The 27,756-nt window shown below is 44.3% G+C and overlaps 1 protein-coding gene across 1 annotated transcript in view; it reads left to right on the forward strand.

The window, feature by feature from the left end:
• Acoxl (acyl-CoA oxidase like) overlaps positions 1-27,756 on the forward strand; it is a 249,683-nt gene that overhangs the window by 145,925 nt on the left and 76,002 nt on the right. The window contains 3 exon segments of the mRNA XM_005364451.2: positions 2,553-2,642; positions 20,970-21,079; positions 27,613-27,724. Coding sequence (XP_005364508.1) covers positions 2,553-2,642; positions 20,970-21,079; positions 27,613-27,724 — 312 coding nt within the window.

The raw sequence follows: 27,756 nt of genomic DNA on the forward strand, positions 1-27,756 counted from the left end.
ATGGGGAAAGGGAAATGAAAACAGAAATAAGAAGGGTGAAGACATGCAAAATAAGTGAGAAAGGGGCAGACAAGGGAACAGAGACAGGAAGAGGAGAGGAAACACCTCACCCAAGGCTCCTCACACACCCTTCTCTGCAAGGAGGGGCTGGTGGCTGGGCAGTCAGCTGGGCATGTAGGTGGAGAAGAAGACAAGCCATGTACCATCTAGATTCCAGCACCAGTGCCATCCTGGGTGGTTACTCAGGTTAGGGACCTTTGGGGACAGAGACTGAAGCTGGTGACCCTCTGATAGAATACAGAATTCACATGCTGTGAACACAGACTAAAAACAAGGAACCCAGGAACTGTGACAGAGGAGCTAATCAGAGAGCATGCGGGGATTCCCTTGCAGGTCTCAGGGGATAGAGAAAACCCTACTCCAAAATGCCAGGGAAGTGAGGAGGTCTCCTCTGATTGTTCCTACCATGGTCTGCCATATCCCTCCTCTTCCTGGAACACCCTAGGGCTCACTTAAAACCAAATCTGCTCTGTGGGCCTCCCAGCTCTCCCTCCTTTCTGCCATCCTGGCCAACTCCTACCTCTAGCTGTGTGATGCCAAGTTTCCATCCTAAGCCATGGCCTCTGGATTGTTCTTCCCCAGGTACCCACTTATCTCTGGTAGTATAGGTTATTATTTTTTGTTCCTCTTTTCATTGATTTGTTTGTTTGTTTGCTTGTTTGTTTTTATAGGGCCTTGCTGTATACTGTAGGATGGCTTTAAATTCTGGGGGAGTCTGCACTACTTGCCTCCTATTTTTTTCTCCTGACTTGTCTTTTTAAATGTCTTTTTATGGTGATAATTTATTGATTTTAGTAATTAATAAAAATAATTCTTTAATTTTTAATCAAAAAAACAAACAATTACTGGGAAACAGAGATTCTTTTTCTGAATTTTTAGTCTCACTAATAAAATAATTTGAAAATCGACTCAAGGAATTTTAAGGATAATATTATTAAAATTTGAGATAAAAACCAACATTGTAGGCAAGCTGAAAATGCTGAGCAGCTGCCAGGATTGGAGTAGAAGTGGAAAAAAAAAGTCATGCCTTTTAAGATAGCCACAGAGGTAAGAGAAATGCTGAAAAGGCCCTGAATTTGCATTGGAGCGCCTAGCCCACCCTGAACTTAGCGGGACTTCTGGTGCGCATGTGCACGCTCCATTCCGTTCCTTAATGGAAGCTGAGGAGAAGGGGCTTCCAGCCGTCATCTGCAAACTGGCTGCTTTTGAGGCTTTCTGTTATTGTTCTCCTGCCACAAAACTCTTTACAATCATTTGTCCCCAAAGAATTTGGAATCTCAAATTTAGAATTTCAGGCACTCAATCATGTGGCTGCAAAATCCCTTTTAGGAAATGCAGTGCTTGGTGGGTCTTTAGGTTCGCTCGCAGTTTATATCAGCTCTTTCTCAGCGTGGCTAGCTTCTAAATACGTTACCTCAGCTGTCCTAAGGATTTAGACTTAAGTAAGGCCAAGCCTTCCTACCCAATCTGAGGAAATTAGATGGTACACAAGATTGGTGATTCCAGAGGAGAGGAAGGACCAGATCTTACATATGTCAGCATTGTATTCTCCCTGCTCTTTCGTTTCCAGTTGTCCAGAAGCCCGGGGAGAGCTTCTGGTTAGGTTATATCTAATTCCTCAGGTCTGAGGGCACCCTAGAACATCTGAAATCATCACACAGTTTTATTTCCACTCCATACCTGATGAGAAGTTCAAAGCAGGGACTCTGAGCAAGGAGCGACAGAGAGCTAGAGTCTAGATATTCTGTGGGGAGAAGCCTGAACTGAAGGAGATGACGAGGTCTTGACAGGGGAAGAGCTCTTTGGCCAGAGGCAAACCTTGCTTTCTTCATGTTTGCCTGGACCGGAACCAACATTTTCTTAAGGAACCAGTTCTTTATGTGAGGAGACAGTCAGCTCTTGGATAATTGTGGGCTAATACCTTTGAAATAGGACCTGAGGAAATGAAAAGGAGGAAGAGAAGGAAGAAGGGGAGGGAAAAAGAGGGGAAGGGAGGGAGAAGGAAGAGGTTGAAGAGGAGGGAACTAATTAAAGAGTGGATTTGCAATACAGAATAGTTGATAATATTAAGACTTGGAATGTTAGCATGAAATTTTTATCCTGCCTTCCAATGATCCTCATAGTCTAGTGGTCAGAAGGGGCATTTTAGGGTGGAGGGAGGTGTCAATCTCTCACACACTTTGGTGTAAGTCACTAGTAGAATTCAGAAGACTTGGAAAACAGAAAGAATATTGGTGTAATTAATTGAAGTCTTTTGATTAAATATGGAATGACTATTTGTAGATGTTTTACTATCAATAAAGATAATACTCAAAATAGTATTTATGACTTCAAAGCTAATGAGATAGATCAAAATTATTCTGAGTAAGAGATCCATGGCTATCTTGTTCTTCACAGTGTTCTGTGCTTTTAATTTCAAATAAACTATTCTTTACAAATATAAAACATTTTCTTCTTCTTTCTTTCCCTTCTCTTCTCCTCTTCTACAACAGGGTTACATGATGGAAAACCGAATCTCAGGCCTGAAATGTGACACCGACGTGTTTGTAACCTTTGAAGGTGACAACGTAGTCATGCTTCAGGTAAGATTCAGGACACATGTATTCATTTTAACAGTGTGGTTTTCAAGACCAAGGCTTATCCAAAGGATCTGAAATGTTCTGCACGTTTTATCTTTATCTGATATCTCCATTTAATCGGCAGGTGTTTCCCTGTTCGGCAGTTGAACAGGAGATTGAGTTATTTCTCTTTGAGGTCATCTTTGATGTTGAAATATGTCTTTGTAGTTTCAGAAAACTGCTTGTACTGTCAGATTTTTCTGCTAGAAATGCTACTCCAATAGAGTAAGTAGGCCCTGAAGATAAACAATTGAAAGACAGGATGCTAAGTTACAAAAGGATAGGTTAGTCGACCTCACTAGTCAACACAGACATTCAAATTAGGAGAAATTGAGTCACTGTTCTCTTTTCAAGTTAACTCATGTCTCAAAGCATGTTGAAGATTCATTGCTGGTGAAAGTCCAAGAGCTTGCTTGTTGCTAGGGGACTATGTGTAATTCTACCCCAGGACTCCACTCTACTAATCATAAATATGGAAAAAACAAGCAAACAAAAACCGCTGAAGCAATACATTCTTACCAGTACATAATTTACAATAATAATGAATATCAATAGCAAAATGATTATGTAAATCATACTCCGACCATTCAGTGGGGAATTATATCTCACCTTTAAAATTGTACTTGCAATCAGTTCTGCTTTCAACAGAAATTTAAAACTTATGGTAAGTAAAATGATAAAGAATTGCATACAGGATGTAATTGCTGTATTTTTAAAGAGAATAGTGGTGGCAGGTTGAGCCAGTGAATAAAATGCTTGCTATGGAGACTCAAGTTCAGAGCCCCAGAACCCAGGGTGTGCCTGTAATGCCAGCACACGGGAGGCAGAGATAGGGCCTCCATGGGACAAGCAGGCTAGCTAGACTAGACAAAATGGAGAGCTCTTGGTAAAGTCAAAGACCTGGCCTCGATACAGAAGGTGGAGAGCAATGAAGAAAGACACCTGACATCAACCTCAGGCCTCTGCACATGCACATTTGCACACCCACAAACATACATATGTACATTTGCATACCCACAAACATACATATGTACATTTGCACACCCACAAACATACATATGTACATTTGCACACCCACAAAAATACATATGTACATTTGCACACCCACAAACATATGTATGTACATTTGCATGCCCACATACATACATATGTATGTATGCACGCTTATATACATACATATGCGACAAAACAAAAGGAACAATAATAACAGATGAATAATGGGGGCTTGTGGTCTGTCAGTGCAGTAGCCTCCTCTCCTGGGGTCCTCTCTCTTCATAATTCAACATCCTGGATAATACCCAGAAAACAAGCTGGAAGGGGAAGAAAGATACTGGCTGCCTGGACCTTGAGACATGAAAAGGCAATTATTTGCCCAGGATTCTAAGAATCATGGACAAAATACACTCCAAAATGAAGGCTCCTCCATAGCTGAAGGACCAGGAAGACAGTGACCTAACAGTAGAAAAACTTGACAGTGTCCACTTTGAATCAGGCACAAGGAAAGGACACTTTAGCCTTCTTCCCACCCCACTCACCAGCAATTGCAGTGGGTCCAAGCAGGGAGCTGATGTGTTTCCCATAGCCCGAGGAGGCAGGCAGCATAAAATGGTAGCATTCATTTATCTACCCAGTGGCATGTAGGGAGCCAATCTCTATTCCTCCAATGGAAGCAGAGAATGCTCTAGATCTCACTCCAGGTAGTTTCACTGGAGCCTGTTATGAATGGAGCCTCTATATCTACCAATCAGGTGATCAAAGGGATGTCCACCCTGGTGTCAACTATGGGAATGAGGGAAGCAGATACCATGATCACCTCTCAACTTTCCATCACCATGACAAAATGCCCACATGTTGACTCAGTGTCAAAGGTATCATGGCCGCTTGGCTTCACTGTTTCTGGACCGTGAGACATCATAGTGGAGACCATGTAATGGAACATAGTCACGGTGACTGGGAAGTAGAGAGCAAAGGGGAGGGAGCAAGATTCAGACCCCAAGTACGTACTTTCAAGGATCCACTCTCTTCTATTAGGTGCAACTTTACCTCCCATGGCCTATCAAATTATGAATCCTTCAATGAACTAATCCATTGATTAGTCCCAAGTCCTCATGATCCAACCACTTTCCAAAGTCCATATAGTGGCAAACAAGCCTTTGAGATTCAAACCACAACTCTCACCCCTCTCTGCCCCAAAGCAGTCAGGTGGGGGCTGAGCCCCAGCATCACTTGGTCTCAGAGGAGTGAAATGATGTGAAGTAACACTCAGCTTTCTCCTTCTTAGTGAGAGACAGAGAGCTGAGCCCCTGTCCTCACCCAAATGTCAATAAGGGGCATAATGAGGTAGTGGTGAATGGGACGGATTGGCTTTCTGTCTCCTTGTTCCCATGCCCAGGGGGTGTAAATTAGTGATCTGATTTTGTTAGGAAATATTGAGGGAATCAAGTGGAAAGAGGAACATACTCAAGTAGGGACCTTTGGAAACTCAGAACGAAACAGGAACTCATTGCCCATCATATGACAAGCCAGGAAAAGGATGAGGGAAAGTAGAAAATCAGCAGGTGCTAAATGAGAAGAATCAGATGCTGGAATTTTATGACAAGGATTTGAAAATTACCACCATAAAAAAAAATGCTTCTCTGACAATAAACATTTTATCATGAAGGAAGTGAACAAACTTGAAACTCAAATTAAAAACATGGAAGCACTGATAGTTTTTCAAAGGAAAATGAACATGCTGACATAAATCTAGCAAAACATGTATAAGATTTATATGTTCAAACTCACAAGTTTTCCCAGAAGATATCAAAGAAGACCTAAATAAGTGTAAATGATAAAAACAGAAGACTTTTAGCAGAAAGCCGATGACTAAGAAAGCAGCTTAGTCGGCAGAGTGTTTGCCTGGAACGCCTGAAGCTCTAGACTTCATGCCCAGCATGCTGTAAGCTAGAAGTGGTGGTGTGTGCCTGGAATCTCAGAGCTCAGGAGAGGCGTGGAGGCCGGAGGGTCAGAAGTTCAAGGTCATCTTAGTTTATAATAATAAGCCAGAGGCTAACCTGAGCTACGAGACGCTTGTGTCAACACAAAACAAAACAGAATGTAGGAAATCTCATGAGAGCTGTAACAAAGGAAAAAGTCATAGGCGTGCCAGCAAAGCATAATTCATAAAAGAAGAATTGATAAACAAGGTTATGCTTGCCTCACCTGTTGCTTGTCTCTGATTGGTTTCTAGTAGTGGAAAGTGATTTCTGTCCCCCAGTTTCCTGAATTTTTTTCTATTTCAGTTAGGAACATCAGAGTAGGATCCAGTGTGGCTAGGAGCAGCTGCCTCTGATGGATTCTCAGTGGGTCCCTTCCTTCTCAGAGGAAGGTTGCTCTGGCCAGGGCAGTCAGCCAGCACCATCTCCACAGCCATTACCTGGGGATCACCTCTGGAGACCGTGCAGCCTGGAAACTCTGGGCACACAGCAGGGCGTGCTGCAGGTGTCTCTCTGGGGTGTGACTGATGGCAAGCTGGCTGGCTGACCCACTCCCCAGTATCTGCGCTATCAGAAGTTTTGTAATTCTATCAACCACGGCGCTTTCAGCTCACTTCCTTGAAGATGAAACTCCCAGTTCTATCTACCATGTTGGGTGGCTGTCCTTAGAGTTTCTGCAGCCTTTCCATATTTCCCTTGGAGACAAATGGTAGGTTTTCTGACCTTTCCATTATTTTCTAGGGCAGAGGTTTTGAGCTCTTAATGGAATTTAATTACACCCTCCACCAAATCCAATTATGGTCTGAATCCATGAAGTCCCATTAGAACTTGCTTCTGCCTCATTAGGTATACACCAGGACAGATCCTTGCCTAATCCACCCTGGCAGATCTCCTAAATAATGGCATCCGGAGACTTTACATGTGCTGTTTATTACCCTGAAGTGGAAATATGCAACATGCAAAACATGCAAATGAGCCTCGGGAAACTTGCTAAAAGAACAAGTGGGGGCTTTCCATTCCTACCTGGCTGGGGTGACTGCCTTTTTCCAGATTCTGCTTAGGAATGCTAATGGAGTGTTGTCTGTTCATGGGCGAAAAGCCTGCAGTGGGAGTCCTGTGACCCACAAAAAGAAACATTTTTTCCAAGCAAGTGAAAAGTGACTTGCCCTGGACTGCTGTGGGCAGCCACAAACACAAAATTTCCCTTTTCTGTTTCTGTTAAAATACTAGACTTTAGGACTGGAAAGATGTCTTGGTAGTTAAGAGCACTCACTGGTTGCTCTTCCAGAGGACCTGGGTTCAGTTCCCAGCACCCAGGACAGCTAGCAATTCCAGGATACCTGACATCCTCATACAAGCAAAGTACTAGTGCACATTAACAAACAAACAAACAAACAAACAAACAAAAACCAACTAGATTTTAGATTCATTCAGGACAGGGTTTGGGCCAGGCTTTTCGTTCACAGGCTGTCACAGGGCGGCAATATTTCTTCCTGGTTGAAGTCCATGCTGCAAATGGCAGGGTTTTGTGTCTTCTATAGCTGAACAGTATCCCATTGTATATGTAAACATTTTCTTTGTCTGCTTGTCTGCTGATAGGCTCAGAGTTTGATTCCATATTTAGCTATTATGAGTGCTGCTGCAGAAACATGCTGGTGTTTCTTTGGTATGCTGGCTTCATTATCAGATAGACACCCAGAAGAGAGTTAGTTGTATCAAATGGCCATTCTGTTTTTGGCCGTTCGAAAGGCTGTTATGGTTGGCAAAATGGGTGTGTGAAAATGTTTTTTTTTCTTCACCTCCCACCAGCATTTTTTTTCTGTTTTGTTTTACTGTTAGCTGCTCTGAATAGTGCTTTGATATCTTACTATGGTTTGATTTGTTTATGCCGATGGCCAATCCTATTGAGTGTTTTCATGTATTTGTTGGCCCTTAGAATTTCTTCTAAGAAGTGTTTAAAGTCAAGGTATTCGGTTTGTTGTTCTGCGACTTCCTTCTATATTCTAGATGCTAATCCTTTGTCAGATGAACAGTTGGTGAATGCCCTCTCCCATTCTGTGGCCTGTCTGTTCACTCTGGTGTAAAGTTATTCCTTTTGCAATGCAGAAGGTTTTTAGTTTAATATAATCCCTCTTTTATATTTTCCCCATGCTTTTGAGGTCATGTCTGCAAAATCATCACTTATACCGTTATCTTAAAGTGTTCCCCTTATTCTTGTAGCTTCATAATTCAGAGGCTAAAATTTAAATCTTTGATCCATTTTGTGTTGATTTTTGTATAGAAGAGAGACAGTGGTCAAACTAGACCAGGTTGTAGATGATATTATTCCTTGTATAGAAAAGCCTAAAGACACCACTGAAGGTGCAATGGGGCTGATAAACAAACCCAGTAAAACTGCAAGATATAAAACCAATACATAAAACTCTAGAATTTTACACATCCAATGACAAAATTCCCAAGAAAGAAATCATGAAAACAGACCTATTAAAAATAGCCAAAAGTATAAAAATAAAGCACAGGAAAAATCGAACCAAAAATGGCCTTTACCATAGATATCACCAAACACCAATGAATGAAAATTAAGGAGACTTTAACAACTAGAAAGAACAGACATGCTAATGCCCTGGAACAATTAGTACTGTTAAGATGTCCATAGAGCTCAAAGAGAGTTACAGATTCATAGTAAGCATCAATGTAGTCCATAGAACCACAAAACCAAACCAAAACTAAAACCAAAAAGCAAAGCAAAATCACACATACACACACACAAAGTTCATATGTGAGAAATCTTGATCACAAAGAATGCATCTCTCCACCAGATAAGAAACACAAACAGCATAACCCAGGCATAAAGCTAGGGTAAGAAGGCAGAAACCCAGGGATAAATCCAGTCATCCACAGCTGACAGAGATGCCACAAGATGACGGAAAATACAATGGAGAAAGAACAGCCTCGTTGCTAAATGATAGGCCTAGGTAGCTAGGTACACAGGAATCAAGAGCTCAAAAGACAATGGCCTTCTGGAACTTGCCCAAGTGGAGTCTGTGTAAAGAAATACCTGGACGGCCCAAGCCCAGGAAACATTTAGTCTAAGTGAGGACAGGAGAGCAAGTGGGATCAAAGGAAGTCTTCAAACAGGAAGTGGTTTCTGTTTAACAAAGAGCGCGTGTAAGAAGCAGGAGGGGCTTAGCCTTGTGACAGGGAAAGCCTGTGTTTCTTCTTGAACCGAGTGAGAGAGAAGAAAGGCCATTAAGACACCAGGACAAACGGACTGCGATGAAGCCCACTCAGGAGCACATAGAATCTGTTTGACCTTGACACCTTCTGCTGCTTTAACCAAATCTCCTGGAATGAGACATTGGATACAAAGCATTGAATAGGAGCCTTTTACTTTTTACCTCAAGTTTTTAGTTGATTTTATGTGATTTTGAGTTTTTCAGAATCAAGTCTACTTGAACTACAGCTCCTTTCTGGACACGACCTGACTGTCACAGCCATGACCTCTCAGTAGCTGTGGTTATCCACACAAGACCAAGCCCGCTAACATTTCAGCATAGATGATCTCTGGCCCCACCCCTTGTGGGGGAGCTATTTTTGGCAGGGAATAGTGTCTGGGGGAGCAAGTATTATTATTTTTTGAAGGTGTAACTAACTACAGGTAGGTTTCCCATACTCCAGTGGATGGCCCCACATTCATGCATATATGGGCAGTACTAACTGGACTTACCAGGTTATCCCCAAAACAAAAACAAAACACACACAAAACAAACAAACAAACAAACAACAACAAAACAAAGGCATGAAGTTGGAAAGACACCTGTTGGGGAAAACGTGGAGGAATTGGAGAGGGAAATAAAGGAATATATGTGAGATTCTCACATATGGAATTCTCAAAACTAAAGGAAAAATCTAAAAATATAAAGTTCCTTCTTGAAACATAAAAAATAGGAAAGGAAAGAAAAGGATTGAAGAGTAACAGGTAAGAAGTTCTTTCCAAGGGACAAATCTATCCATAGCTATTATCTACCATCTATGTATGTATGTATGCATCTATCTATCTATCTGTCTGTCCTCCATCCATCCATCCATTTATCCATCCATCTTTTAGCTTCACTCATCTCCTCCCTCCATAGCAGAAAGAATTTGAAATTTTCCCCAGGTAAGTAAGACATTGTAAACTAGAATGAGATCCTTGAGGCCAACCTGAAGTGACAGTAAGGGCTGCACCTTGATCTGAAGTTTTGGAGTTAGCCTCTATTTTAGGAGAACCCTGTAATAACCCAGAAGGTGATTTAATAGACGCTGGCCCTCTGACTTTGGGTGAGTCTAGTGACTAGCAGATGATGTTGAAGGACACAACCCTGGGATAAGGATATCTCTCACATCAGAAGATGGGATCAGCTCAGTCACGTTGTTCATCTAAAGGACTGAGATCTGGCCTGCAACAGGATCTGGGCTGGTGGCCTCTGCTGCAGATCATAGCTCCTGCCTCCTGGAAGGCCAAGGGTCTTCCTGATCTACAGAGCTGGGGATGGGGTGGGGAAATAGTTCAAGAGCTTTCCCTAAGACGAGATGGGAGACATCATAGAATTGCCCGCAATGTAATAGCATCACAAATATTAGGAGTAGATAAGAGGTGGGAAATAAGGGTGTGTAAAATGAGGCCAGAGAGGCTCCAGAGGCCTGGCTAACAGATGCTGCGAGGGCCATGGTAAAGCAGGGCAACCAGAACTGTGCCTGGGACCAAACCACAGACGCCCAAGCTAAGGTGCTGGCACGGGCACATAGAAGGATATCGCCAAGATCTGCTTAGGGTTAGGATGGATCCCAAGCAATTCCAAATGTGACCCTCCTCTCCGGAAATTAGAGGGACTTGGAAACAGTTTTTTTTTTTCTATGCTGACCAAGGTAGTTTGAATGGCATTGTTTTTCTCTTTCCAAGTCCATTGACCCATACACAAAGCTGGTACCCAGTTTCAAAACCAGATGTTACACCGTCTAAATATTTAAAGCTCTCTTCAAGGACTCCATGTGTGCACTTTTGGAGAAAGGGAACCTTCCAAATCCAAGCCGCTCTTTTATCTTTGCTTCTCTGCTCTCCAGAGGGATGCCTTTATTTTCTACACTGACTGTAACCGTTTTGTAGCAAGGCTGATTTAGCATTGTTGCACAGTCGATGCCTGTGGGTCGTTGGCAGGATTGTGTTAATTGTGTATTTTAATTTTGATGATAATCTAAACAGAAACAGTCTAAGTAGGGTGTGTTAACTGTTAGAATAACAACCATCCAACCAGGACTCACATGAGCTTCCAATCTTTGTCTTTTTTTGTACATGGTTCCTTGCCATCCAGGAGACCTCCCCTGACCCACGGGGTGAACATCCTGAGATACTTAGTTAATGCCTAAAGCCATGAGTCGTACATAGACTACCAAACCCTAACTATGCTATTTGTTCCTGGGCGCACACACCTATGATGAGATTTAATTTATATGCTATGTTCGGTGAGATTAGCTAAAAATAATAGTAACACACTAATAATGATATACTGTAATAGTTATTGTCAAAACTTTAGACTGCCTCTGGAATTTTCCACCTAATATTTTCTGCAGATAGACCCATGGGTAACTGAAGTCTTAGATGGTCACTGTGAATAAGGGAGGACTGTGGAATTTGTAAGCTTTCTGTACCAAGTCCTAACACCTTGATCACTAGAAAACAATGAGGGGAGAAAAGACACAGGTCCAATTTAAGTGAAAAAAAAATGTGTGTGTGCCAAGGAAAAACCAAAGGACAAGGAACAGCATGGTGTGCTGCTGTAAGAGGCCCTGACAGGGCACAGAGAAAATGAGGAGGTGAACCTCTTCCTGAGCCGGCAGACCCAAGAGCGCACTGTCCGGAGCTCTGCCACAGTGCGGCAGGGCCACGTTTCTGCCACAAGCATTCTAACCCTTGCTATTGGGGCAGTTGGCGTGAGATTCATTGCTGTATGCTGCATGGTTTGTGTTTAATTTTCTCATTTATAGTTGGACAGCTCTATAAACATAAGGTATTTATATATAGTTTTACATTTGAGCATGTTTAAGTAACATAATTTGAAACAAGTAAAGTCAACATTGCAGGGGAGTTTATTCTCCCCTCACCCCAGGAAGGTTCCACATTTTACTCAAGTTCAAGAAAATTTGAGAGGATTTGTTTCCAGCGGTCTCCTTGCTGTTTATTTATTTATTTCATCATAGATTTTAAACTTCATTTGCTTTTATTTTGAGCACTAACAATTATACACATTGGGGTTGTGGTCATGGCCAGGCTTTGGGTGTGAGTGGGGATGGACACTTTCATGAACACAGGAACCTGGTGGAAGTGATGGACATGCACACAGGGGAAGCTTGAGAGGGGATGGGGTGGGGATGAGGAAACTACAGCTTGGCAGGGGCTCTCATTTGCCTGGAGAGTTTAGTCTGAACCAGTGGGTCTGTCAGTCAATACATTCAGTAATGTGGCTAAACATCCAAATGTCTATTGTTCTCCATGGGGACTCCAGGGCCAGCCAGCTCTGTAGCCTGTCTGTCCTGGAGGCCTGACCCTCTTCCCAGGGGTCAGTTTCACTGAACTGACACTGTAGTAGTTCCTGGGTCACTTCCTGGATTCTCAAAGCAGCCACCTCAAATCTGGAGGAGGACAGAGCCTCAGGAAGTGCCCCCCCTCTCACCCCACCCCATGACTCCTCCAGCTAGATTCCTCTCTGGTATCTCTGGATGCCATGCGTACATGCCTCAGCTTTGACTCTGCAGAAGGCTAGGGATGAGGATAAATGTTTTCTGCCTTTCAATGGGACAGGATTTGGACCCAAACTGAAAACCTGTGGGGGTGTCGGCACTAGCCGACAGCAGAGCAGCTTTGCCCCCCAGCTGGCCTCCATGGCACAGGGTGAACTGCTCTGCCACACAAAGCAGATTCTTTAAGGTGGTAACAGAACTTCCAGGGCCGAGGGGCAGGGCCGCACTCCAGGCTCCTGAATCAGCTGGTGTGGGTTTCTGGAAGATAACTGAGTGCTGCTCTCTACCTTCGGGGCCAGGTGGGTCCTTTAGTAAGTGCAGCAGGCCCAGGGGCCTCCGAGTGTGGTGAGGAGTTAGATAGCCTGAGGTCCTTTTCCTTCTTCCCGGGGACTTAGATTTGCTGCTTGGCTCTCTGATAGCTGTCCTGGGGAAATGCAGGTTCAGGTCTTTCAGAATTTCAGGGTTTTCAAATGATGAGCACAGTATTTTTAATGTGGAATGGCTGGCATGGTGGTATCAAACTGAGCCTGTCTACCCGGAGGGGTGAGCACCATTCACGTCGTAGGTATAGGCCTTGGCTCCCAAACTGATCACTTTTTCTGGAAGTTTTTACTCTGAATACAGCTTTGGATGCTAGTGGAAGAGATTGGTGGCTCCCTGGGGAAGGTAAATGACCAGGATTGAGCCTCACAGGTTCCTGTCCTTAAATCCAGGACATTCCTGGGATAGGCCTCTCATGACTGTAAGTCCCCTGAATTGACAGTGGCTGTAAGAAGTCCAGAGCAGGAGGTACCAGAGGGACAAAACTCACTTAGGCTAGACAGCCTCTGTTTTATTCATGTTGTGAAATCTCTAGTTTGGTCTTCTCCTAGAAAATGGGGGCATCACCTACAATATACATAGCGCTGTGTATTATATGTTGTACTCTGTGTTGCCATAGACTGCTGGGTGCAGAGTATGAACGCAATTGTGTTGTATTGTGGCCATTCTGTGTGTATGAGCTCTGTGACTGTCCCCTACACCAAAGATGGGTTTGGTTTCTGTTCAGTGAGCTGGGTTGGTCACCAGACATTAGTGCACCAGCCGTTCTCTGGCAAAGGAGAGTGTGAGCAAGTCCCATGAAGAGGTGGTATGTGGCCCTGCTGTAATAGTGGAAGGTGTGAGCCACATACTACGGCAGAACCCAGACTGTAAGACCCATGTATACCGGGGATGGAAGGAGGCAAAGGGGAAGGGAGGGGAAGACTAAGGAGGGGGAGGCCTGGGCAAGCTCTCTAAGTCCGTCCTCTGCTGCCACACAGCACTGCCCACAGACCTGCACACGAGAGGCGTCAAACCATAACTGCCATGTTACACTCACAGAATATCTGTCAGGAGCTCCAACAGGAAGCAGCAAAGCTGCTTTCCCAGAAGCCCCTCTGCCCTCTGAGGTAGAGGGAAGTGTTTTGCTCCCTGCCCTGATGATGGCAATGTGATGGGTGGTGACTCTCTATGTCTGTGTTGTTGTGACCTATTGTCACCTGCCACCTCCATGCCCACTGTGGAGCCATGTCTCTGCCTTATGCCTCGATGTGAACCCTGGCACCTGTCACTATGCCTGTCACATAGTAGGTGCACTTTGGGTAAAGAATTAGTAAAAATGTGAACTTTGGTCTAAGTTCCAACCCTTGCACTTCCCAGCTCCGTGACCCTAGCACGTGATCCTGCTTGAGTTGTCTTTTTTGTTTGTTTGTTTTTTTTGTTTTTTTCGAGACAGGGTTTCTCTGTGGTTTTGGAGCCTGTCCTGGAACTAGCTCTTGTAGACCAGGCTGGTCTCGAACTCACAGAGATCCGCCTGCCTCTGCCTCCCAAGTGCTGGTATTAAAGGCGTGCGCCACCACCGCCCGGTCGAGTTGTCTTAACTAGACAATCAATGCCCAAACATGAAATGAGCTTCTGTCTAAGGAATTTAGAAGGGAGCCCCAGTAGATGCTTAGAGGAAAAGGCTGTTGTCATCATAAGTGTGACATAAAGAATTAAGGGAAGAGGGAAATAAGGAGGGAGGGAGGGACAGAGGGAAGGAAGGAAGGAAGAAAGAAAGGAAAAAAGGAAGAAAGGAAGGATGGAAGGAAGGAAAAGGTTGGTTCTCTGCTCTTTAAAGTTCAAATCAACTCTCCCTTCTGCATGAAGTACCCTCGACTCCTCACAGAGTAAGGATCAACTCTCCACCCCATGAGCTTCTGGGCCTTTCATGACCTTGCTGGTGCCACCAGTCCAGCATACACATGCTGACCTCTCAAGTTCCCCCGGAAGCTCTCAAGAGACAGGTATGTCTCGTTCATCTCTTTAGTCTGCACTAAACAGAAGCAGTAGATATTGTGCACATAGTAGGTGCTCCATAAGTGTGGGAGGCTGAAGGACACTATTAACTTTCAGTTCATTTAATCAGGAAGAAATGGAGAATATAAGGTACATTAGGCCCAGACTTAGCTAAAATAACAAAAATCTCATCACTTTCATTCTATTTAAATGTGTGGTTTTTGCTGAACCCGAACAATCACTTTCCTCTGCTTAAAATGTCAGGTACATGTTTAAGGGTCAGGAATTACTCAGAATCACACAGGTTGGTGTACACGCTGACTTCAAATCATTTTGACTCACCTCTCCTCAGCTCCCTTCTTCCCCTCCCTTTTTTCCTCTTCTCCCTCTTAGTGATTTTCCCTCCTCTTTCTCGGCCCTGAGGACTCTGAATGTTCTCCTCTTGCCTTGGTGACCTGGCTCCTAAGAGAAGTAGATGGCTATGGTGCCTGATGAAGACTGGCACCTCCTTCTCTTTCTGACTTTCACACACCGAGGTGGCCCCTGAACTGCCCCTTAGGAGCCTACTGGGCTGCTGCTGTGAGTAAATTATAGGATACTCTGTTCCATGTGCGTTTTGAGTAAGGACAAATGACGTTTTAGCATATATGTCATGCATTATTTGGGTGTCCAGATGTTAACAGGAATCCTACATTCTCCATGACAGTCCCAACTGAAACTCCTAAGGCCAGGGCCTGCTTTGTGGGGTGAGGCCTAGGCAGTAGCACAGGATCCACAGCAGAAGGACCCCACTTGATTTTCTGTTTTCTAGTCACCTTCTAGAAGTTAGCAAAAGCCACCTCCTTCTTATTTTGTACTTGCATCACTGTTTAGACCTGTAAAGTCACAAGTACTACTGCTTTGTATGACTCCATCACCATACGCAGTGCAGACAAGTGCAGACTGAGAGAGGCCCGAGTGAGGCCCGAGTGCAGCCCGAGTGAGGCCCGAGTGTAGCCCGAGTGAGGCCCGAGTGTAGCCCGAGTGAGGCCCGAGTGCAGCCAGAGCAAGGCCCCAGTAAGGCCCGGGTGCGGCCATACAGTACCTGTCTCTCCCTTCTAGGGTGATTATCTACAAGTTTCTATTCCGAGTCATATTTTTCTGTTCTAATTGGCTCAAATGTTTCTGCCTTGGCAGCAAACCCTCCCTGTTAGACTTTTTAATCCAAGCTCACTGTACCTGGCAGGAATCAGTGAGATCCTTAGCCTGTGGAAATGCAAAGTTGCTTCTAGACGCCTTGAAAAGCAATTTGACCTAAAAAAATTTACTGGTTTTATACAATCAGTGTTCCAGGATGCATGTGATATTTATTATAAATGTGTGTTTCTGATGTCATCTTTCCATACACTTACTCGCATTTATAGTCTTGAATGTTGGCTACAGATTAGCTTGATTCCTTCTGTAGATGGAGCTTTATATATGTCTGTTCTGTCTGTTCAGTCATTTCCAAGGTTTAAGAAAGGACTCTTGGCTAGATATGCAAGAAAACAGGGCACTCACTCATGTTCAGAACCAGAGAGCAGTGTGAGTGGCCTCAGACATAATCCCCAGACAGAAACTGTATCACAACCTTCCTTGAGAAGATATAAGGACAACAGCAGACCTGGAGAAAGATGTAACCACTTGTATTAAAATTTTTCATTTTATAAAAGGATATATTTTAAACCAGGTAGTGGTGGTGCACATCCTTAATCCCAGCACTTGGGAGGCAGAGGCAGAGGCAGGGGGATTCCTATGAGTTCCAGGACAGCCTGGTCTACAGAATGAGTTTCAAGACAGCCAGAGCTACACAGAGAGACCCTGTCTCGATAAACAGACAAAAGACAAAAAAGAGAGAAAAGGATATGTATATTTTTTTAAATAATGAAATCCCGGTGAATAAATGGGCTGCAGAGTTTCCTGCCTTGAGAAGCACTATTGTCACAGATGAGGTCAGCTTCCTCAGTGTCTCTGTACTGCTTGACTTTGGTAACTTCTTGTGAATCTGTGATGGTTTTAAAACGGGAAGCTGCAAAAATAGTGGAAATACGATAGAAATATAAAGCGTAGTCTATTACAGTCTATTCAGGGACAGGTTTCACAGGTGGAAATACCCAGCTTAGCTTCAGGCTCAGCTCAGGCCTCTGACCTGGCTTGGCCTTGTTTGTTATTTGGTCTGATAAAGTATTGAACCTAGAGCCCCTGAATCTCAGTGACTGAGAGAGCATCTATCACTAGTCTGGGGGATCATTCTACTAAATTAGATTTAAGAACTATCTGGAAGATTATCAAAACACACCTGGGTATGCCTATGAGGATTATCCAGGAGGACCCTTGACTGTACCATCCCATCGGCCTGGAGCCCAGCTGGAATGACCAGGGGACAGCAGAAAGTCAGTTAGTGGGCTCCTCTCTGCCTCTGCTTTCTGACCACCATGATGCCTGGGGCTCTGCCCCTCTATGCCCTCCGTGCTGTGAAACTGGGAGCCCAAGCAGACCTCCCATTGCGTTGTGTGGTTGGACATTTGCACAGTGACAAGGAAGTCTGCTTACACCTGGAGTCTCACCACGGAGCCATCAGCTGTGCAAAATAGCCCATTTGGAAAACATTGATTTGTCTCCTGGCCTAGAAAAGGAGTAGAGACCCACAAGTGGTTATCTGCTTCTGTGGTGCTAGCCAGGGGGCAGTTTTTCTTGTCTCTCTTAAATTTAGCAGGAGGAAGTTGATTATTATTTTATTCTAATTAGGGTGACTTAATACTCCCAATTTGAGTCGCTTAAATCAGAAAGATTCAGCAGTGACAGAGTTAGAGGGTGTCACTGAGGGACTGGAGAGAGGCGGTGAAGTTAGGACAGGAATGTGCCCGTTCACTTCGCTCAGTCGAGAGCGAACTTGAATCCAGTGGCTTTGGGACTCTCCAGTTTTTTGTTCCTTGTCTGCTGGTGAAGAACGAACACATCTGCCCTCCTGATACCTACGTTCTAGGCAGCAGGGAGACCACAGCGGCCAACATTGCTTTGTTTTGAGGTGGGGCAGTAAATCCAGGGAAAACTGTAGTGGGCAGGAATCAGAAACAGCCAGTGTGTAACAGCTGGAATGATGTTGCTTTTGGAACTAGAGGGAGATCAAGTTGGAACAATCATAAATTAAACAGAACAAAACCTGCAAATGTTAGTCCTCATAAGACAGCGGTGAACCTTGAGCTTGACTGCTGGGTCGTTTTAATTCCACTTCCACTTAGAGTTGGTTGTTTCTCTCGCTATTGGCAATGTTTGGTTTTCACGCTTATTTTATATAGCTGTAGCTGTCATAAAAATACTCATGTTACTTGGCCTCTCATATTTCATTTCACCCTCTTTATCCCAAGATAAAACCTTTGGCCATGTTGTCCATCTAAAGGTAGAACTTATTTTTGAAAATATTTATTTATTTTTATTTTCTGTGTATAAGTGTTTTGCCTGTATATATGTCTGTGCACCCATGGAGGACAAAAGAGGGCATCCAATCTCCTGGAACTGGAGTTACAGAAGGTTGTGACCTGCCAGATGAGTACTGGGAATCAAACCTGTGTCCTCTGGAAGTCAGTGTACTTAACCTCCGAGCCATCTCTCTGGCCCCTAAAGACATAAATTTGAAATTTCAAGACAATGCTTCAAGGGACCAAACAAAAATGTCATGTCATTGCACAGTTCCAGAGACCCGACCTGATGAGGCGGTGTGAATGAGTAAAGAAATAAGAGATACACAGACCAAAATCCTGGTTTAGGGTGGACTGGGGCTCCCTGCTGGAAAAGCTGCAGCCGGGAAACTCAGAGTGTATAGCATTGAATCGGGAGGCATGGTTACTGCATGCAGATAAGCAAGGGGTCTGGGATTACTGTACACGGCTGGATTAAGGAGGGAGATTTGGCTGATCTCGTGGAAGCAGTCTCTAAGGGAGAGCAGTGTTCTGTCCATAAATATGGTGGGGCTGGGGGAAGCCGTTCTCTGCCCACACTATCGACACTTGCATTTAACGCCCCAAGGGAAGGCTTTGCATTTGCTGGGCCTCACCCCATGGGGAAGGTCTTACCACCTGCCTGTGGATCTGAAGCTTCGCAGTCCTTGGTCATGCCGGTATCAACAGCGGACATTTACTCTTTAGTCAGGGCTCCACTCTTGCAGGGCTTCCTCTACTTCCTGCCAGAGAATTGGGAAGTCAGAGGACAACTTGTAGCAACCAGTTCTCTCCTTCCACCATGCAGAGGACTGAACTCAGGCCATCAGAGTCAGTGGCGAGAGCTTTTATCCACTGAGCCATCATGATGTCCGGAAAATATTTATAATAAGGCAAAATACAAATCTCAGTAAGACGTAGCAATGCCTGCATTTCTACAGAGAATTGCCAGGACAGCCTCAAATGCCGACTACAGCCGAGGCTTAAGCCCCAGGTAGAGCTGGGAGTATTGCAGAGTGCCATCAGTAGGGAAGGAGAATGGCTGTATCACTGTGTGCTGACCTAAAGCTGATCTCCCTAGAGTCTGGCCCCAGAGAACCCAACAGCTTTGCTGTACCCGAGTCAGATCCCAGGCTCCTACCAGCGTTTGAACATGGCCTGAGGTAGAACATGGCAGGCAGTGTAGTCCTCTGCTGGATGAGGTTGTCCCCTGCACTGCACACCTGGTCTCACGTACCAGTGCTAACAAAGTTCCTACAGAAAAGAAAAAAGAAAAAAAAAGCTCAGAGCTTCCAGCATCTCTCCTGTGAGCAGTGTGGCTCTCTAAGAGCCCTGCGTTCATTTACATGAAGATGTAGTTTCTGTGACCAAAAAAGGAAAGTGCTGTCTGAATGTGTTGATATAAGGGTTAAGTACTGGGGTGCCAGTTCCATGGGCAAAATGCCTGTTGGGTAGGCATGAAGGATCTGGGTCAGATCCCCAGCACCCATGTAAAAGTTGGGTGTGACTGTGTGTATGTGTGTATCTTTAACCCTAGCACTCAGGGAATGGATACAGACCCCAGGAGCTCCCTCCTCCAACCTAGCCAAAATGTCAAGTTCCAGCTTCAACCAGGAAACCTGTGGAAAAAAAAAAAAGCCAAAGGTTGGGCAATGGATAGGAAACCTGACATTTACTTTGGGCCTACACACTCCCACACCTGGGTGAGTGTGCCTACTCACATGTACGTGCGCACACATACACACACACACACACACACACACACACACAGAGAGAGAGAGAGAGAGAGAGAGAGAGAGAGAGAGAGAGAGAGAGAGAGAATATGCATGCTGTTGCAAAATAATGAGGAACATTTTTTAGAATTGAAGGCTGAGAAAAGGTGAATCAGTGCCCCTTGGCTGGGTGCCTTGACAACCATTTGTTAGTGTGGGACTGTAGTCACCACACAGCCTGAGCTTAGGCAACACTGTTCAAGGTTTGGCTGGTTCTGCTTGGACTCATTCTTCCTATAGGAGCTATGGTCAGTGGCAGGTTGAGCCAAGTTACACCTCTCACGCATGGAGTTCTAGCTGTGCACTGTCTGCTGGGCCTCCTTTGTGGCTGACCCACAGATATTTCTGAACGGATCTGCAACAGTATTCAGTGTCTTGAAACAGAATTCTAACTTTAAAGTCATGGGAGGGGTAGATATTGATAAATTGGTGGATAATGATAGATTGCTTTGTTTGCAGGGTTTTTTTGTGGGGGATGGGTGGGTGTGAAATATGGTTTCTCTGTGTAGCCTTGGCTATCCTGGAATGAATTCTGTAGATCAGGCTGACCTTGAATTCATAGAGATCCACCTACTTCTGCCTCCTGGGATTTAAGGCGTGCACCACCACTGCCTAGCATATTTTAATAGTATCCTCCAAAGGTTTAATCAACCAGAGAAAGTCAAAGGCAGAAAAGGGAACAGAGATGTCTGGGCCATTGAAAGTAGATTTCACGTGATGCATCGACTAAGATGGCTGGTCCCAAGGCTGGTGTGGGAGGCTGGCAGAAGCCAAGGGAGAGAGAGCAGTTCTCCAGAGTTAGGACTCAACCATGGGGTGGGAGCAGAGTGGTCTGGTAAATGCCACATATCTACCATGGGCTATGGAGGTCCCCAGAAGAATGGGGTCTTAGATTTCTTTTTTTCCAAAGAGCTTGCTAATAGCAGGTGGACTTACTCTGACTGCCACGTTTGAGGACACGGATAGGCCATACATTTGTGAGAACAGCTGATGCAGCATTAACTTTCTGTGCAGGTCGTGGCCCGGGAACTGCTGGCCCAGTACAACAAGCGGTATAAGAAGAACCCAGTCCTGGGGCTGATCCAGAACTGGACTGCAACTGCCAGTGACAAACTGAGAACCAGGTACACATCGCCTAAGATAGTGTCCTTAGCTCCATAAGGTTTTACTCTGGGTCTGTTGATAGAGCCTTGGCATGGGCCACCTTGCTCCTGCTTGACAAGTTTAGTATCTGTTGTTTGCAAACGCAGTAGGGAGCATGTGAAATGGAGGCTTATGTGCCTACCGCCCAACTTAAGACCTAAACTATTTCTGGTTCTGCTCTTTCTCCCAAATTCCTTCTTTAATTTTTATTCTGTGAGCTTCAATCTTAAAACTTCCTGAGGCAGGCTCTTATTTACACTTTACAGGTAGAGAAACTGAGGTGAAGAAGTCAAGTATTTTTCTCAGAGTTACATGGAATATGGGTGGCAGGGCTAAGATCTGACCCCAGCTAGACCGGCTTGGGGAATCTATGGCTGGGTTGTTTTTATTTATTTTTAGTATATTGACTGTAACTGGAAAGGCATGATATCTGATGTATTTCATAGCTTTCTGTTTTCTCCTGAGATTTTGCTTCTATGGTTTACCTAAGCTATCTATTTAAGTAGCCACACAGCTTCATTACAACATGTTGCAATAGTTCTGCATGTATACTTTTTTTTGTTTTGTTTTGGTTTTGTTTTTCGAGATAGGGTTTCTCTATCTAGCATAGCCCTAGCTGTCCTGGAAGAAGCCCGTGTAGACCAGGCTGGCTTCGAATTCACAGAGATCTGCCTGCCTCTGCCTCCTGAGTACTAGGATTTAAGGCATACACCACCACTGTCTGGCTACATGCCACAATCTGACTGTCTTACTCAGTCTGCACCTTTGATAGTCATGGAATTGCGTTCAGTATTTTGGTATTTTGTACAAATTAGTGAAACACCTTGCTCGTGTTTTCTGGGACATGGGAAGAAATCAGCTTGGGGAAACTTCTTCACAGCTGGGAGCAAATCATCCCCAGTTTTGTTTCTTTTCTGGATAACATAGCAGGACTCGTTTCTGTTATGGGAGCGTGGCATGCTCAGCATGCAAACTGGTACCCTCTGCAAACTGTCCAGGATAGATTTGAGATGTGCCAAGGCAGTGTTCCAAATAGAAGTATTTGAAAAGTGCTAGCCCATTTATTTTTTGTCTACTTATTAACCTCTGGTGGTTTGAATGAGAAAGGAGGTATGACCTTGTTGGAGGAGGAGTGTCATTGCGGGTGGGCTTTGAGGTTTCAGAAGCCCGTGCCATTTTTAGTTAGCTCTCTCTGCCTGGGAGTTGTGTCTCAAGATGTAAGCTTTTAGCTACTACTCCAGCACCGTGTCAGCCTGCCTGCTGCCATACTCCCTATCATGATGGTCCTGGACTCTACACCCCTGAAACTGTAAGCCCCAAATAAACCCTTTCTTCTGTAAGTTATCTTGGTCATGGTGCCTCGTCAGAAATAGAAAAGGAACTAAAACAACCTCTAGAACAGTTTTCTGTCTTACACAGCCAGGATTTACTCATTCCATATGTTGGTGCTTTTTCACTTAAATCCCACACTTTGGTTTTTCTGTTGAGGCGAGCTATTGCCACCAACACATTTCTGGTTTTCCCTGTGCACTGGACAAGGCTCTGGTGTGACACAGCAGTAGCTAGACTCTGCTCCCATGGGACTCAGACTCCAGTACGCAGGATGAATCCACTCTTAGCGATAATGTTCAGAAGAAGTACACAGGATCAGGTGGGGACATGCGGAATGAAGGGATGAGTGCTTCCCGATTCTATGAAGTTCCTCCAAGCAGGAAGCCATCGTGGGGTCACCCAAGGATGTCCTTCATTTGGACTGTATAGGGAGCAGACATGGTCCAGAGACTTCACGACACTGGCATGGGGAGTACAGATGTTTCTTGGCAGGGAGTGCCCTGGATTGTACTGGGTTGTCCCAGGAAGTTCTGCCTTGTGCTCTCCTGCAGGTGGGCCTGCCACTGTTACCCTCTCTACTCATATCAGTCTAGAAAGCTCTACAGAGGTCTCTGGATATTGAGGAGAGCCAAGATTTTGCCTTACAGTGAAGCATTATCTATATCAGATTATAAAACTTGTCAGATATGCAACAAGACTTGAAGGATCTGAGGGTAAAGATTCATGTATTCACCTTCCATGAAGAGGCTTCCATGGAAATTATACTATGAACACGCTACTTGTATTGCTCACGCTAAATCTCCACCACATATACACAGTCCTGTGTCACTCGACAACAGGGACGAGTTCTGAGAAGGGAGGCCTCAGGATGTTTCGTAGTGGGAACATCATGGAATGTATATCACAAATCTGGACAGTATAGATGAGTGTTCAGCTTGAACTCTTGGTGAAATCACAGGACATGGTATCACCACACGTGTACCAGGCCATCACTGATGGAACTGTGTAAGTGTAAAGATTTTAACAACTCTTTTTACATTATATGCTAAAATAATGTTAAAGTATGGCATAGTAAATACACAAAAGTCTAACATAGTTATTATCATTATATAGCACTACATTTTATATCTATTTCATGGTGTTCTTATATATGACTTTGCTGTACTTTTATACGACTGACAGGCAGCACAGTAAAGCTGTCTGCTGCAGCATCTGCATAAGCACACAAGTCCTGGATGTGTGCTCTGATCTCTTTTCCTTTCTTTCTTTTTTATGTTAAGATAGGATTTCCCTGTGTAGCCCTGGTTGTCCTGGAACATGCTCGGCAGCCCAGACTAGGCTCAAACCGAGAGATCCGCCTTCCTCTGCCTCCTGAGTTCTGGGGTTAAAGTCATGTGCCACCATACCTGGCTCTTGTGTTATGATTTTATACTTGGCCATGTTATCACTAGACAGTGGTAAGTTTTCAGTTCCCTTGTGAGCTTGTGGGATCGTTACCATACAGTCAGAACATCGTTAATGGGAATCCACGGATGACGTCACTCGTTAGCCATCTCCTTCCTGTGCATTTTAAAGTAAACTACAGACATTAGCACACTTTGAAAGAGCATTGTTTACTCGAGTTCAACCTGTGGGGACAATTTCTTTTCCTCTTATTTGGAACTTTCTTATGATACCCCTCACGTGTTTTAAATGTACACTTGTTGAGTTTTTGGCAAATACATGCAGATTATTCTGATATTTTTCTGCCAAAGACTAGAGTTTCCCATTCTAGGATTTCATAGAAATGGAACATACCAACTCTACTCTTTTGTGGCTGCCTCAATAATTCAATATAATGCTTTTTGAGATTTACTCATGGTGTCCCACGGATTACTTCTTCCCCTTTTATTACTTAGTGGTATTTTATGGGTTTGCTATGATTTGTTTCCATTCTCGTATAACAGATAGACACCTGGGATGTTTCTAGCTTTTCAGTCCAATGAGCAGGACAGCTATGGATATTCTTATAGAAGCCTTTTATGAGTGTTCCTCTTGATTTCTCTCGGGCATGTAGGAGACATGGAATTGCTAGGTCATAGCACATGTGCTTATTTTATGAGAAACTGAGAGATTTCCAGAGTGGGTTTGGATATTTGACACTTTCATGGGTAGGTATAAGCATTCTGGCTGCTGTGTGTCCTTGGCAATATTTGACACAGAGTATTTAATTTTGGACAGACTTCTGGGTGTAGCGAGCTGTTTCTCTCCCGATTTCCTTTGCATTTCTCTAAGGACCAATGATGCACGTTTGCATTTAATCTAGTTTTGATTCTACAGTCATCCTGACTCCCGTGTAAAACAGGCAGTTATCCGAGAGACCCCTTTCAGCGGTGGTCCAGGTTTCAAGGGTTTCTACTTTGGGTGACTCCTTTGGATTCACAGAGAACACAGATGTGTGAGTGAGGTCCTGCACACACAGTGCACAGACTTGAAAGAACAGACATTGACCTGTGGTAAGCATCCCAAGATACAATGGCAGTTTCCAACACAAACATTCACGGCTCTGGGTTTCATAGACTAGCTCTTGGATGACTAAGACACGTTTTAAAAAATAAATGATGTGAGTTCTTTGTATCTTTTATGAACTAGGCTGAGTCAGGAACTTGGCTTTCTGACGCTAGGTTCAGAATGAGCATTGATATATAATTGAGATTTCCCCGGAATGGGATGTATAAGCATCCCCCTCTCCTTCTGTCTCTGTGAGAGATAACTGCTCAGTCAGCACTTTGCTATTCTGGCTCATGACGGATGCTCTTCTGCTTACAATGAACAGCAATAACTTGGGTTTTAAGGGTTAATTAGTGAAAATCTGACTTGTTTGGGTCTTAAAATCACTCACTTTACCAGGATGCAGGGAAGGGGAGGTAAGCTATGGGCAAACCTTAGTATGAATTCATTTTATACATACTGGTCAGTTTTCAGTCAACTTGCCATAACATAGAGTCATACAAGAAGGGTGAGACCCATTTGAAAAAATGCCCCCATCGTATTGGCCCATGGGCAAGTCTGTGGGTGATTTTCGTGATTGACGGTTGATGTGTGATGGCCCATCCCTGTGGGGATGGTGCCACCTGTAGACACATGGTCTTGGGCTGAGCAAGCTATGAGGAGCAAGCCAGTAAGCAATGTTCCTCCATGGCCTCTGCTTCAGTTCCTGCCTCCAGGTTCCTGCCTTGAGTTCCTTCCCTGACTGCCCTTAGTGATGGAGAATGACCAGGGACTATAAGCCAAATCAATGCCCCCCCCCAATTGGTTTGGGTCAGCGTTCTATCATAGCAACAGAGACGCAAGCCAGTAGAACACACATTTTTGAAAATATTATTTAATGATTTACTTGGGAGTGTGTGTGTGCACGTGTCCTAGCATGTGTATGGAGGTCAGAGGACACATAGAGGCGTCTGCTCTCTTATTCTTCTGTGTGGGCCCCAGGGATTGAAATCGGGTCATCAGGTTTGACAGGCAGCACCTTTTCTTGCAGGGCCATCTCACTGGTACCCCTGTTTGTTGTGGTCTAGGTTGTCGGGAGGTTCATGGAGAAGAAACACAAAACCAGTACCAAGTCAGGCGTGGGTGAGGAAAAACCCAGGGCAGGGGCCATTTTGCCTATTGGTCTTCAAATCTATTGATGCCCCCATGCCTCAGTTTCCCCTTTAGTCAAATGGGGACGCTATCAACAGCTACCTCACGAGGGAATGCATAATCTATTTACTCTGGCCTTGCCTATAGCCCCGTGGGACACCTATTCCCTCCAACATTGGTATACCCCAAAATAAAACTCACCAAGTCTAGGTGTTCCCTCTTGATGGAGGAAGGTCATCTTTCTATCTGTTGTTTCATTGGTTAAGTAATAAAGAAACTGCTTGGCCTCTGATAGGACAGAAAATTAGGTAGGCGGAGTAGACAGAACAGAATGCTGGGAGAAAGAAGCTGAGTCAGGTCAGTCGCCATGGTTCTCCCACTCCAGACAGACACAGGTTAAGATCTTTCCTGGTAAGCCAGCTCATGGTGCTACACAGAATATTAGAAATGGCTTAGATCAATATGTAAGAGCTAGCCAATAAGAGGCTGGAACTAATGGGCCAGGCAGTGTTTAAAAGAATACAGTTTCTGTGTAATTATTTCAGATAAAGCTAGCCATGCAGGTGGCTGGGTGCCAGGAACATAGCCCACCGCCCCTGTCACTACACTCTCTGGGACATCCAACAGGTGACTGCATCCTCCTGAGTCAGTTTCCTGAACAATACATTGATTATGATGGTATTGGCATGCTAGATAATAATGACTCAATATAGATAATGCTCAATAAGAACTCAACACTAGATACTAGTAACTCAAAAGTATTGGAAGTTGTCATAACCTTCACTTGATGGGAATTGTGTGTTAATAAACACACATATAATATTGACTCTAGATTAAGATGCCATAGTCAGTAGGAAAAGTAGGACGCCATATTGCTTCTAAACCGCGAGGGTAAATATGTAGAATAAACTGGAGCCAAGCACCTGCCAGAAAGTACTGCAAGAAGAACATGTATGCCAGTGGGAGTTGGGAGGGAGGTGCATGTTCATAATGCCTGCTTAGGAAGAAAGTGCTTTTGGTTTTTAAATATACATTGTTATTATAGCAATCATCATCATCATTATAGTGTGTGTGTGTGTGTGTGTGTGTGTGTGTGTGTGTGTGTGTATGTGTGTGTACCTGGGCCCCCGTGTATGCATGGAGGGTAGAGAACAACTTTTGGGAACTGATTTTTCTTCCACTGTGGAATCCAAGGGTTGAAGTCATTAGGTTTGTGTGTTGTTTTGCTCACTGAGACATCTGTCTGGCACTTTTATTCTTTAAAATATTTTTAAAAATTATGTGTATATGCATGTGTGTCTGGGTGTGCATTTATACACTTGAGTGCAGGTGCCTGCAGAGGCCAGGGCATTGGAGGCACAGGCAGTTGTGAGCTGTGATGTGAGTACTGGGAACCAAACTCCTCCATAAGGGCAGGGTGTGTGCATTCTTAACCACTCCCTGCTGAGAGCCATCTCTCCCGCTCTCACTACTCTTTATAAGTCCTCCTTGAGGAGCTCTTGAAAGTGACTTTGTTTGAAAAACCAAACTGACAGCAATGTTCTCTGTGTTTCCTCTCCAGTTTCCTGGCATTTAACACTGACACAGTGGGCCATCTTACCTTTCTGCTAAAGGCAGTGAATTTTCGAGAAAGGGTTCTTCAGCGGAGTTTGGTGTCCAGGATTTACCATAAGGTAAAGCTACTGTTACATCTTTTTCCTTCTGG

Source organism: Microtus ochrogaster (genome assembly GCF_000317375.1).
Source record: "Microtus ochrogaster isolate Prairie Vole_2 chromosome 14 unlocalized genomic scaffold, MicOch1.0 chr14_random_1, whole genome shotgun sequence".
Classification (NCBI taxonomy): domain Eukaryota; kingdom Metazoa; phylum Chordata; class Mammalia; order Rodentia; family Cricetidae; genus Microtus; species Microtus ochrogaster.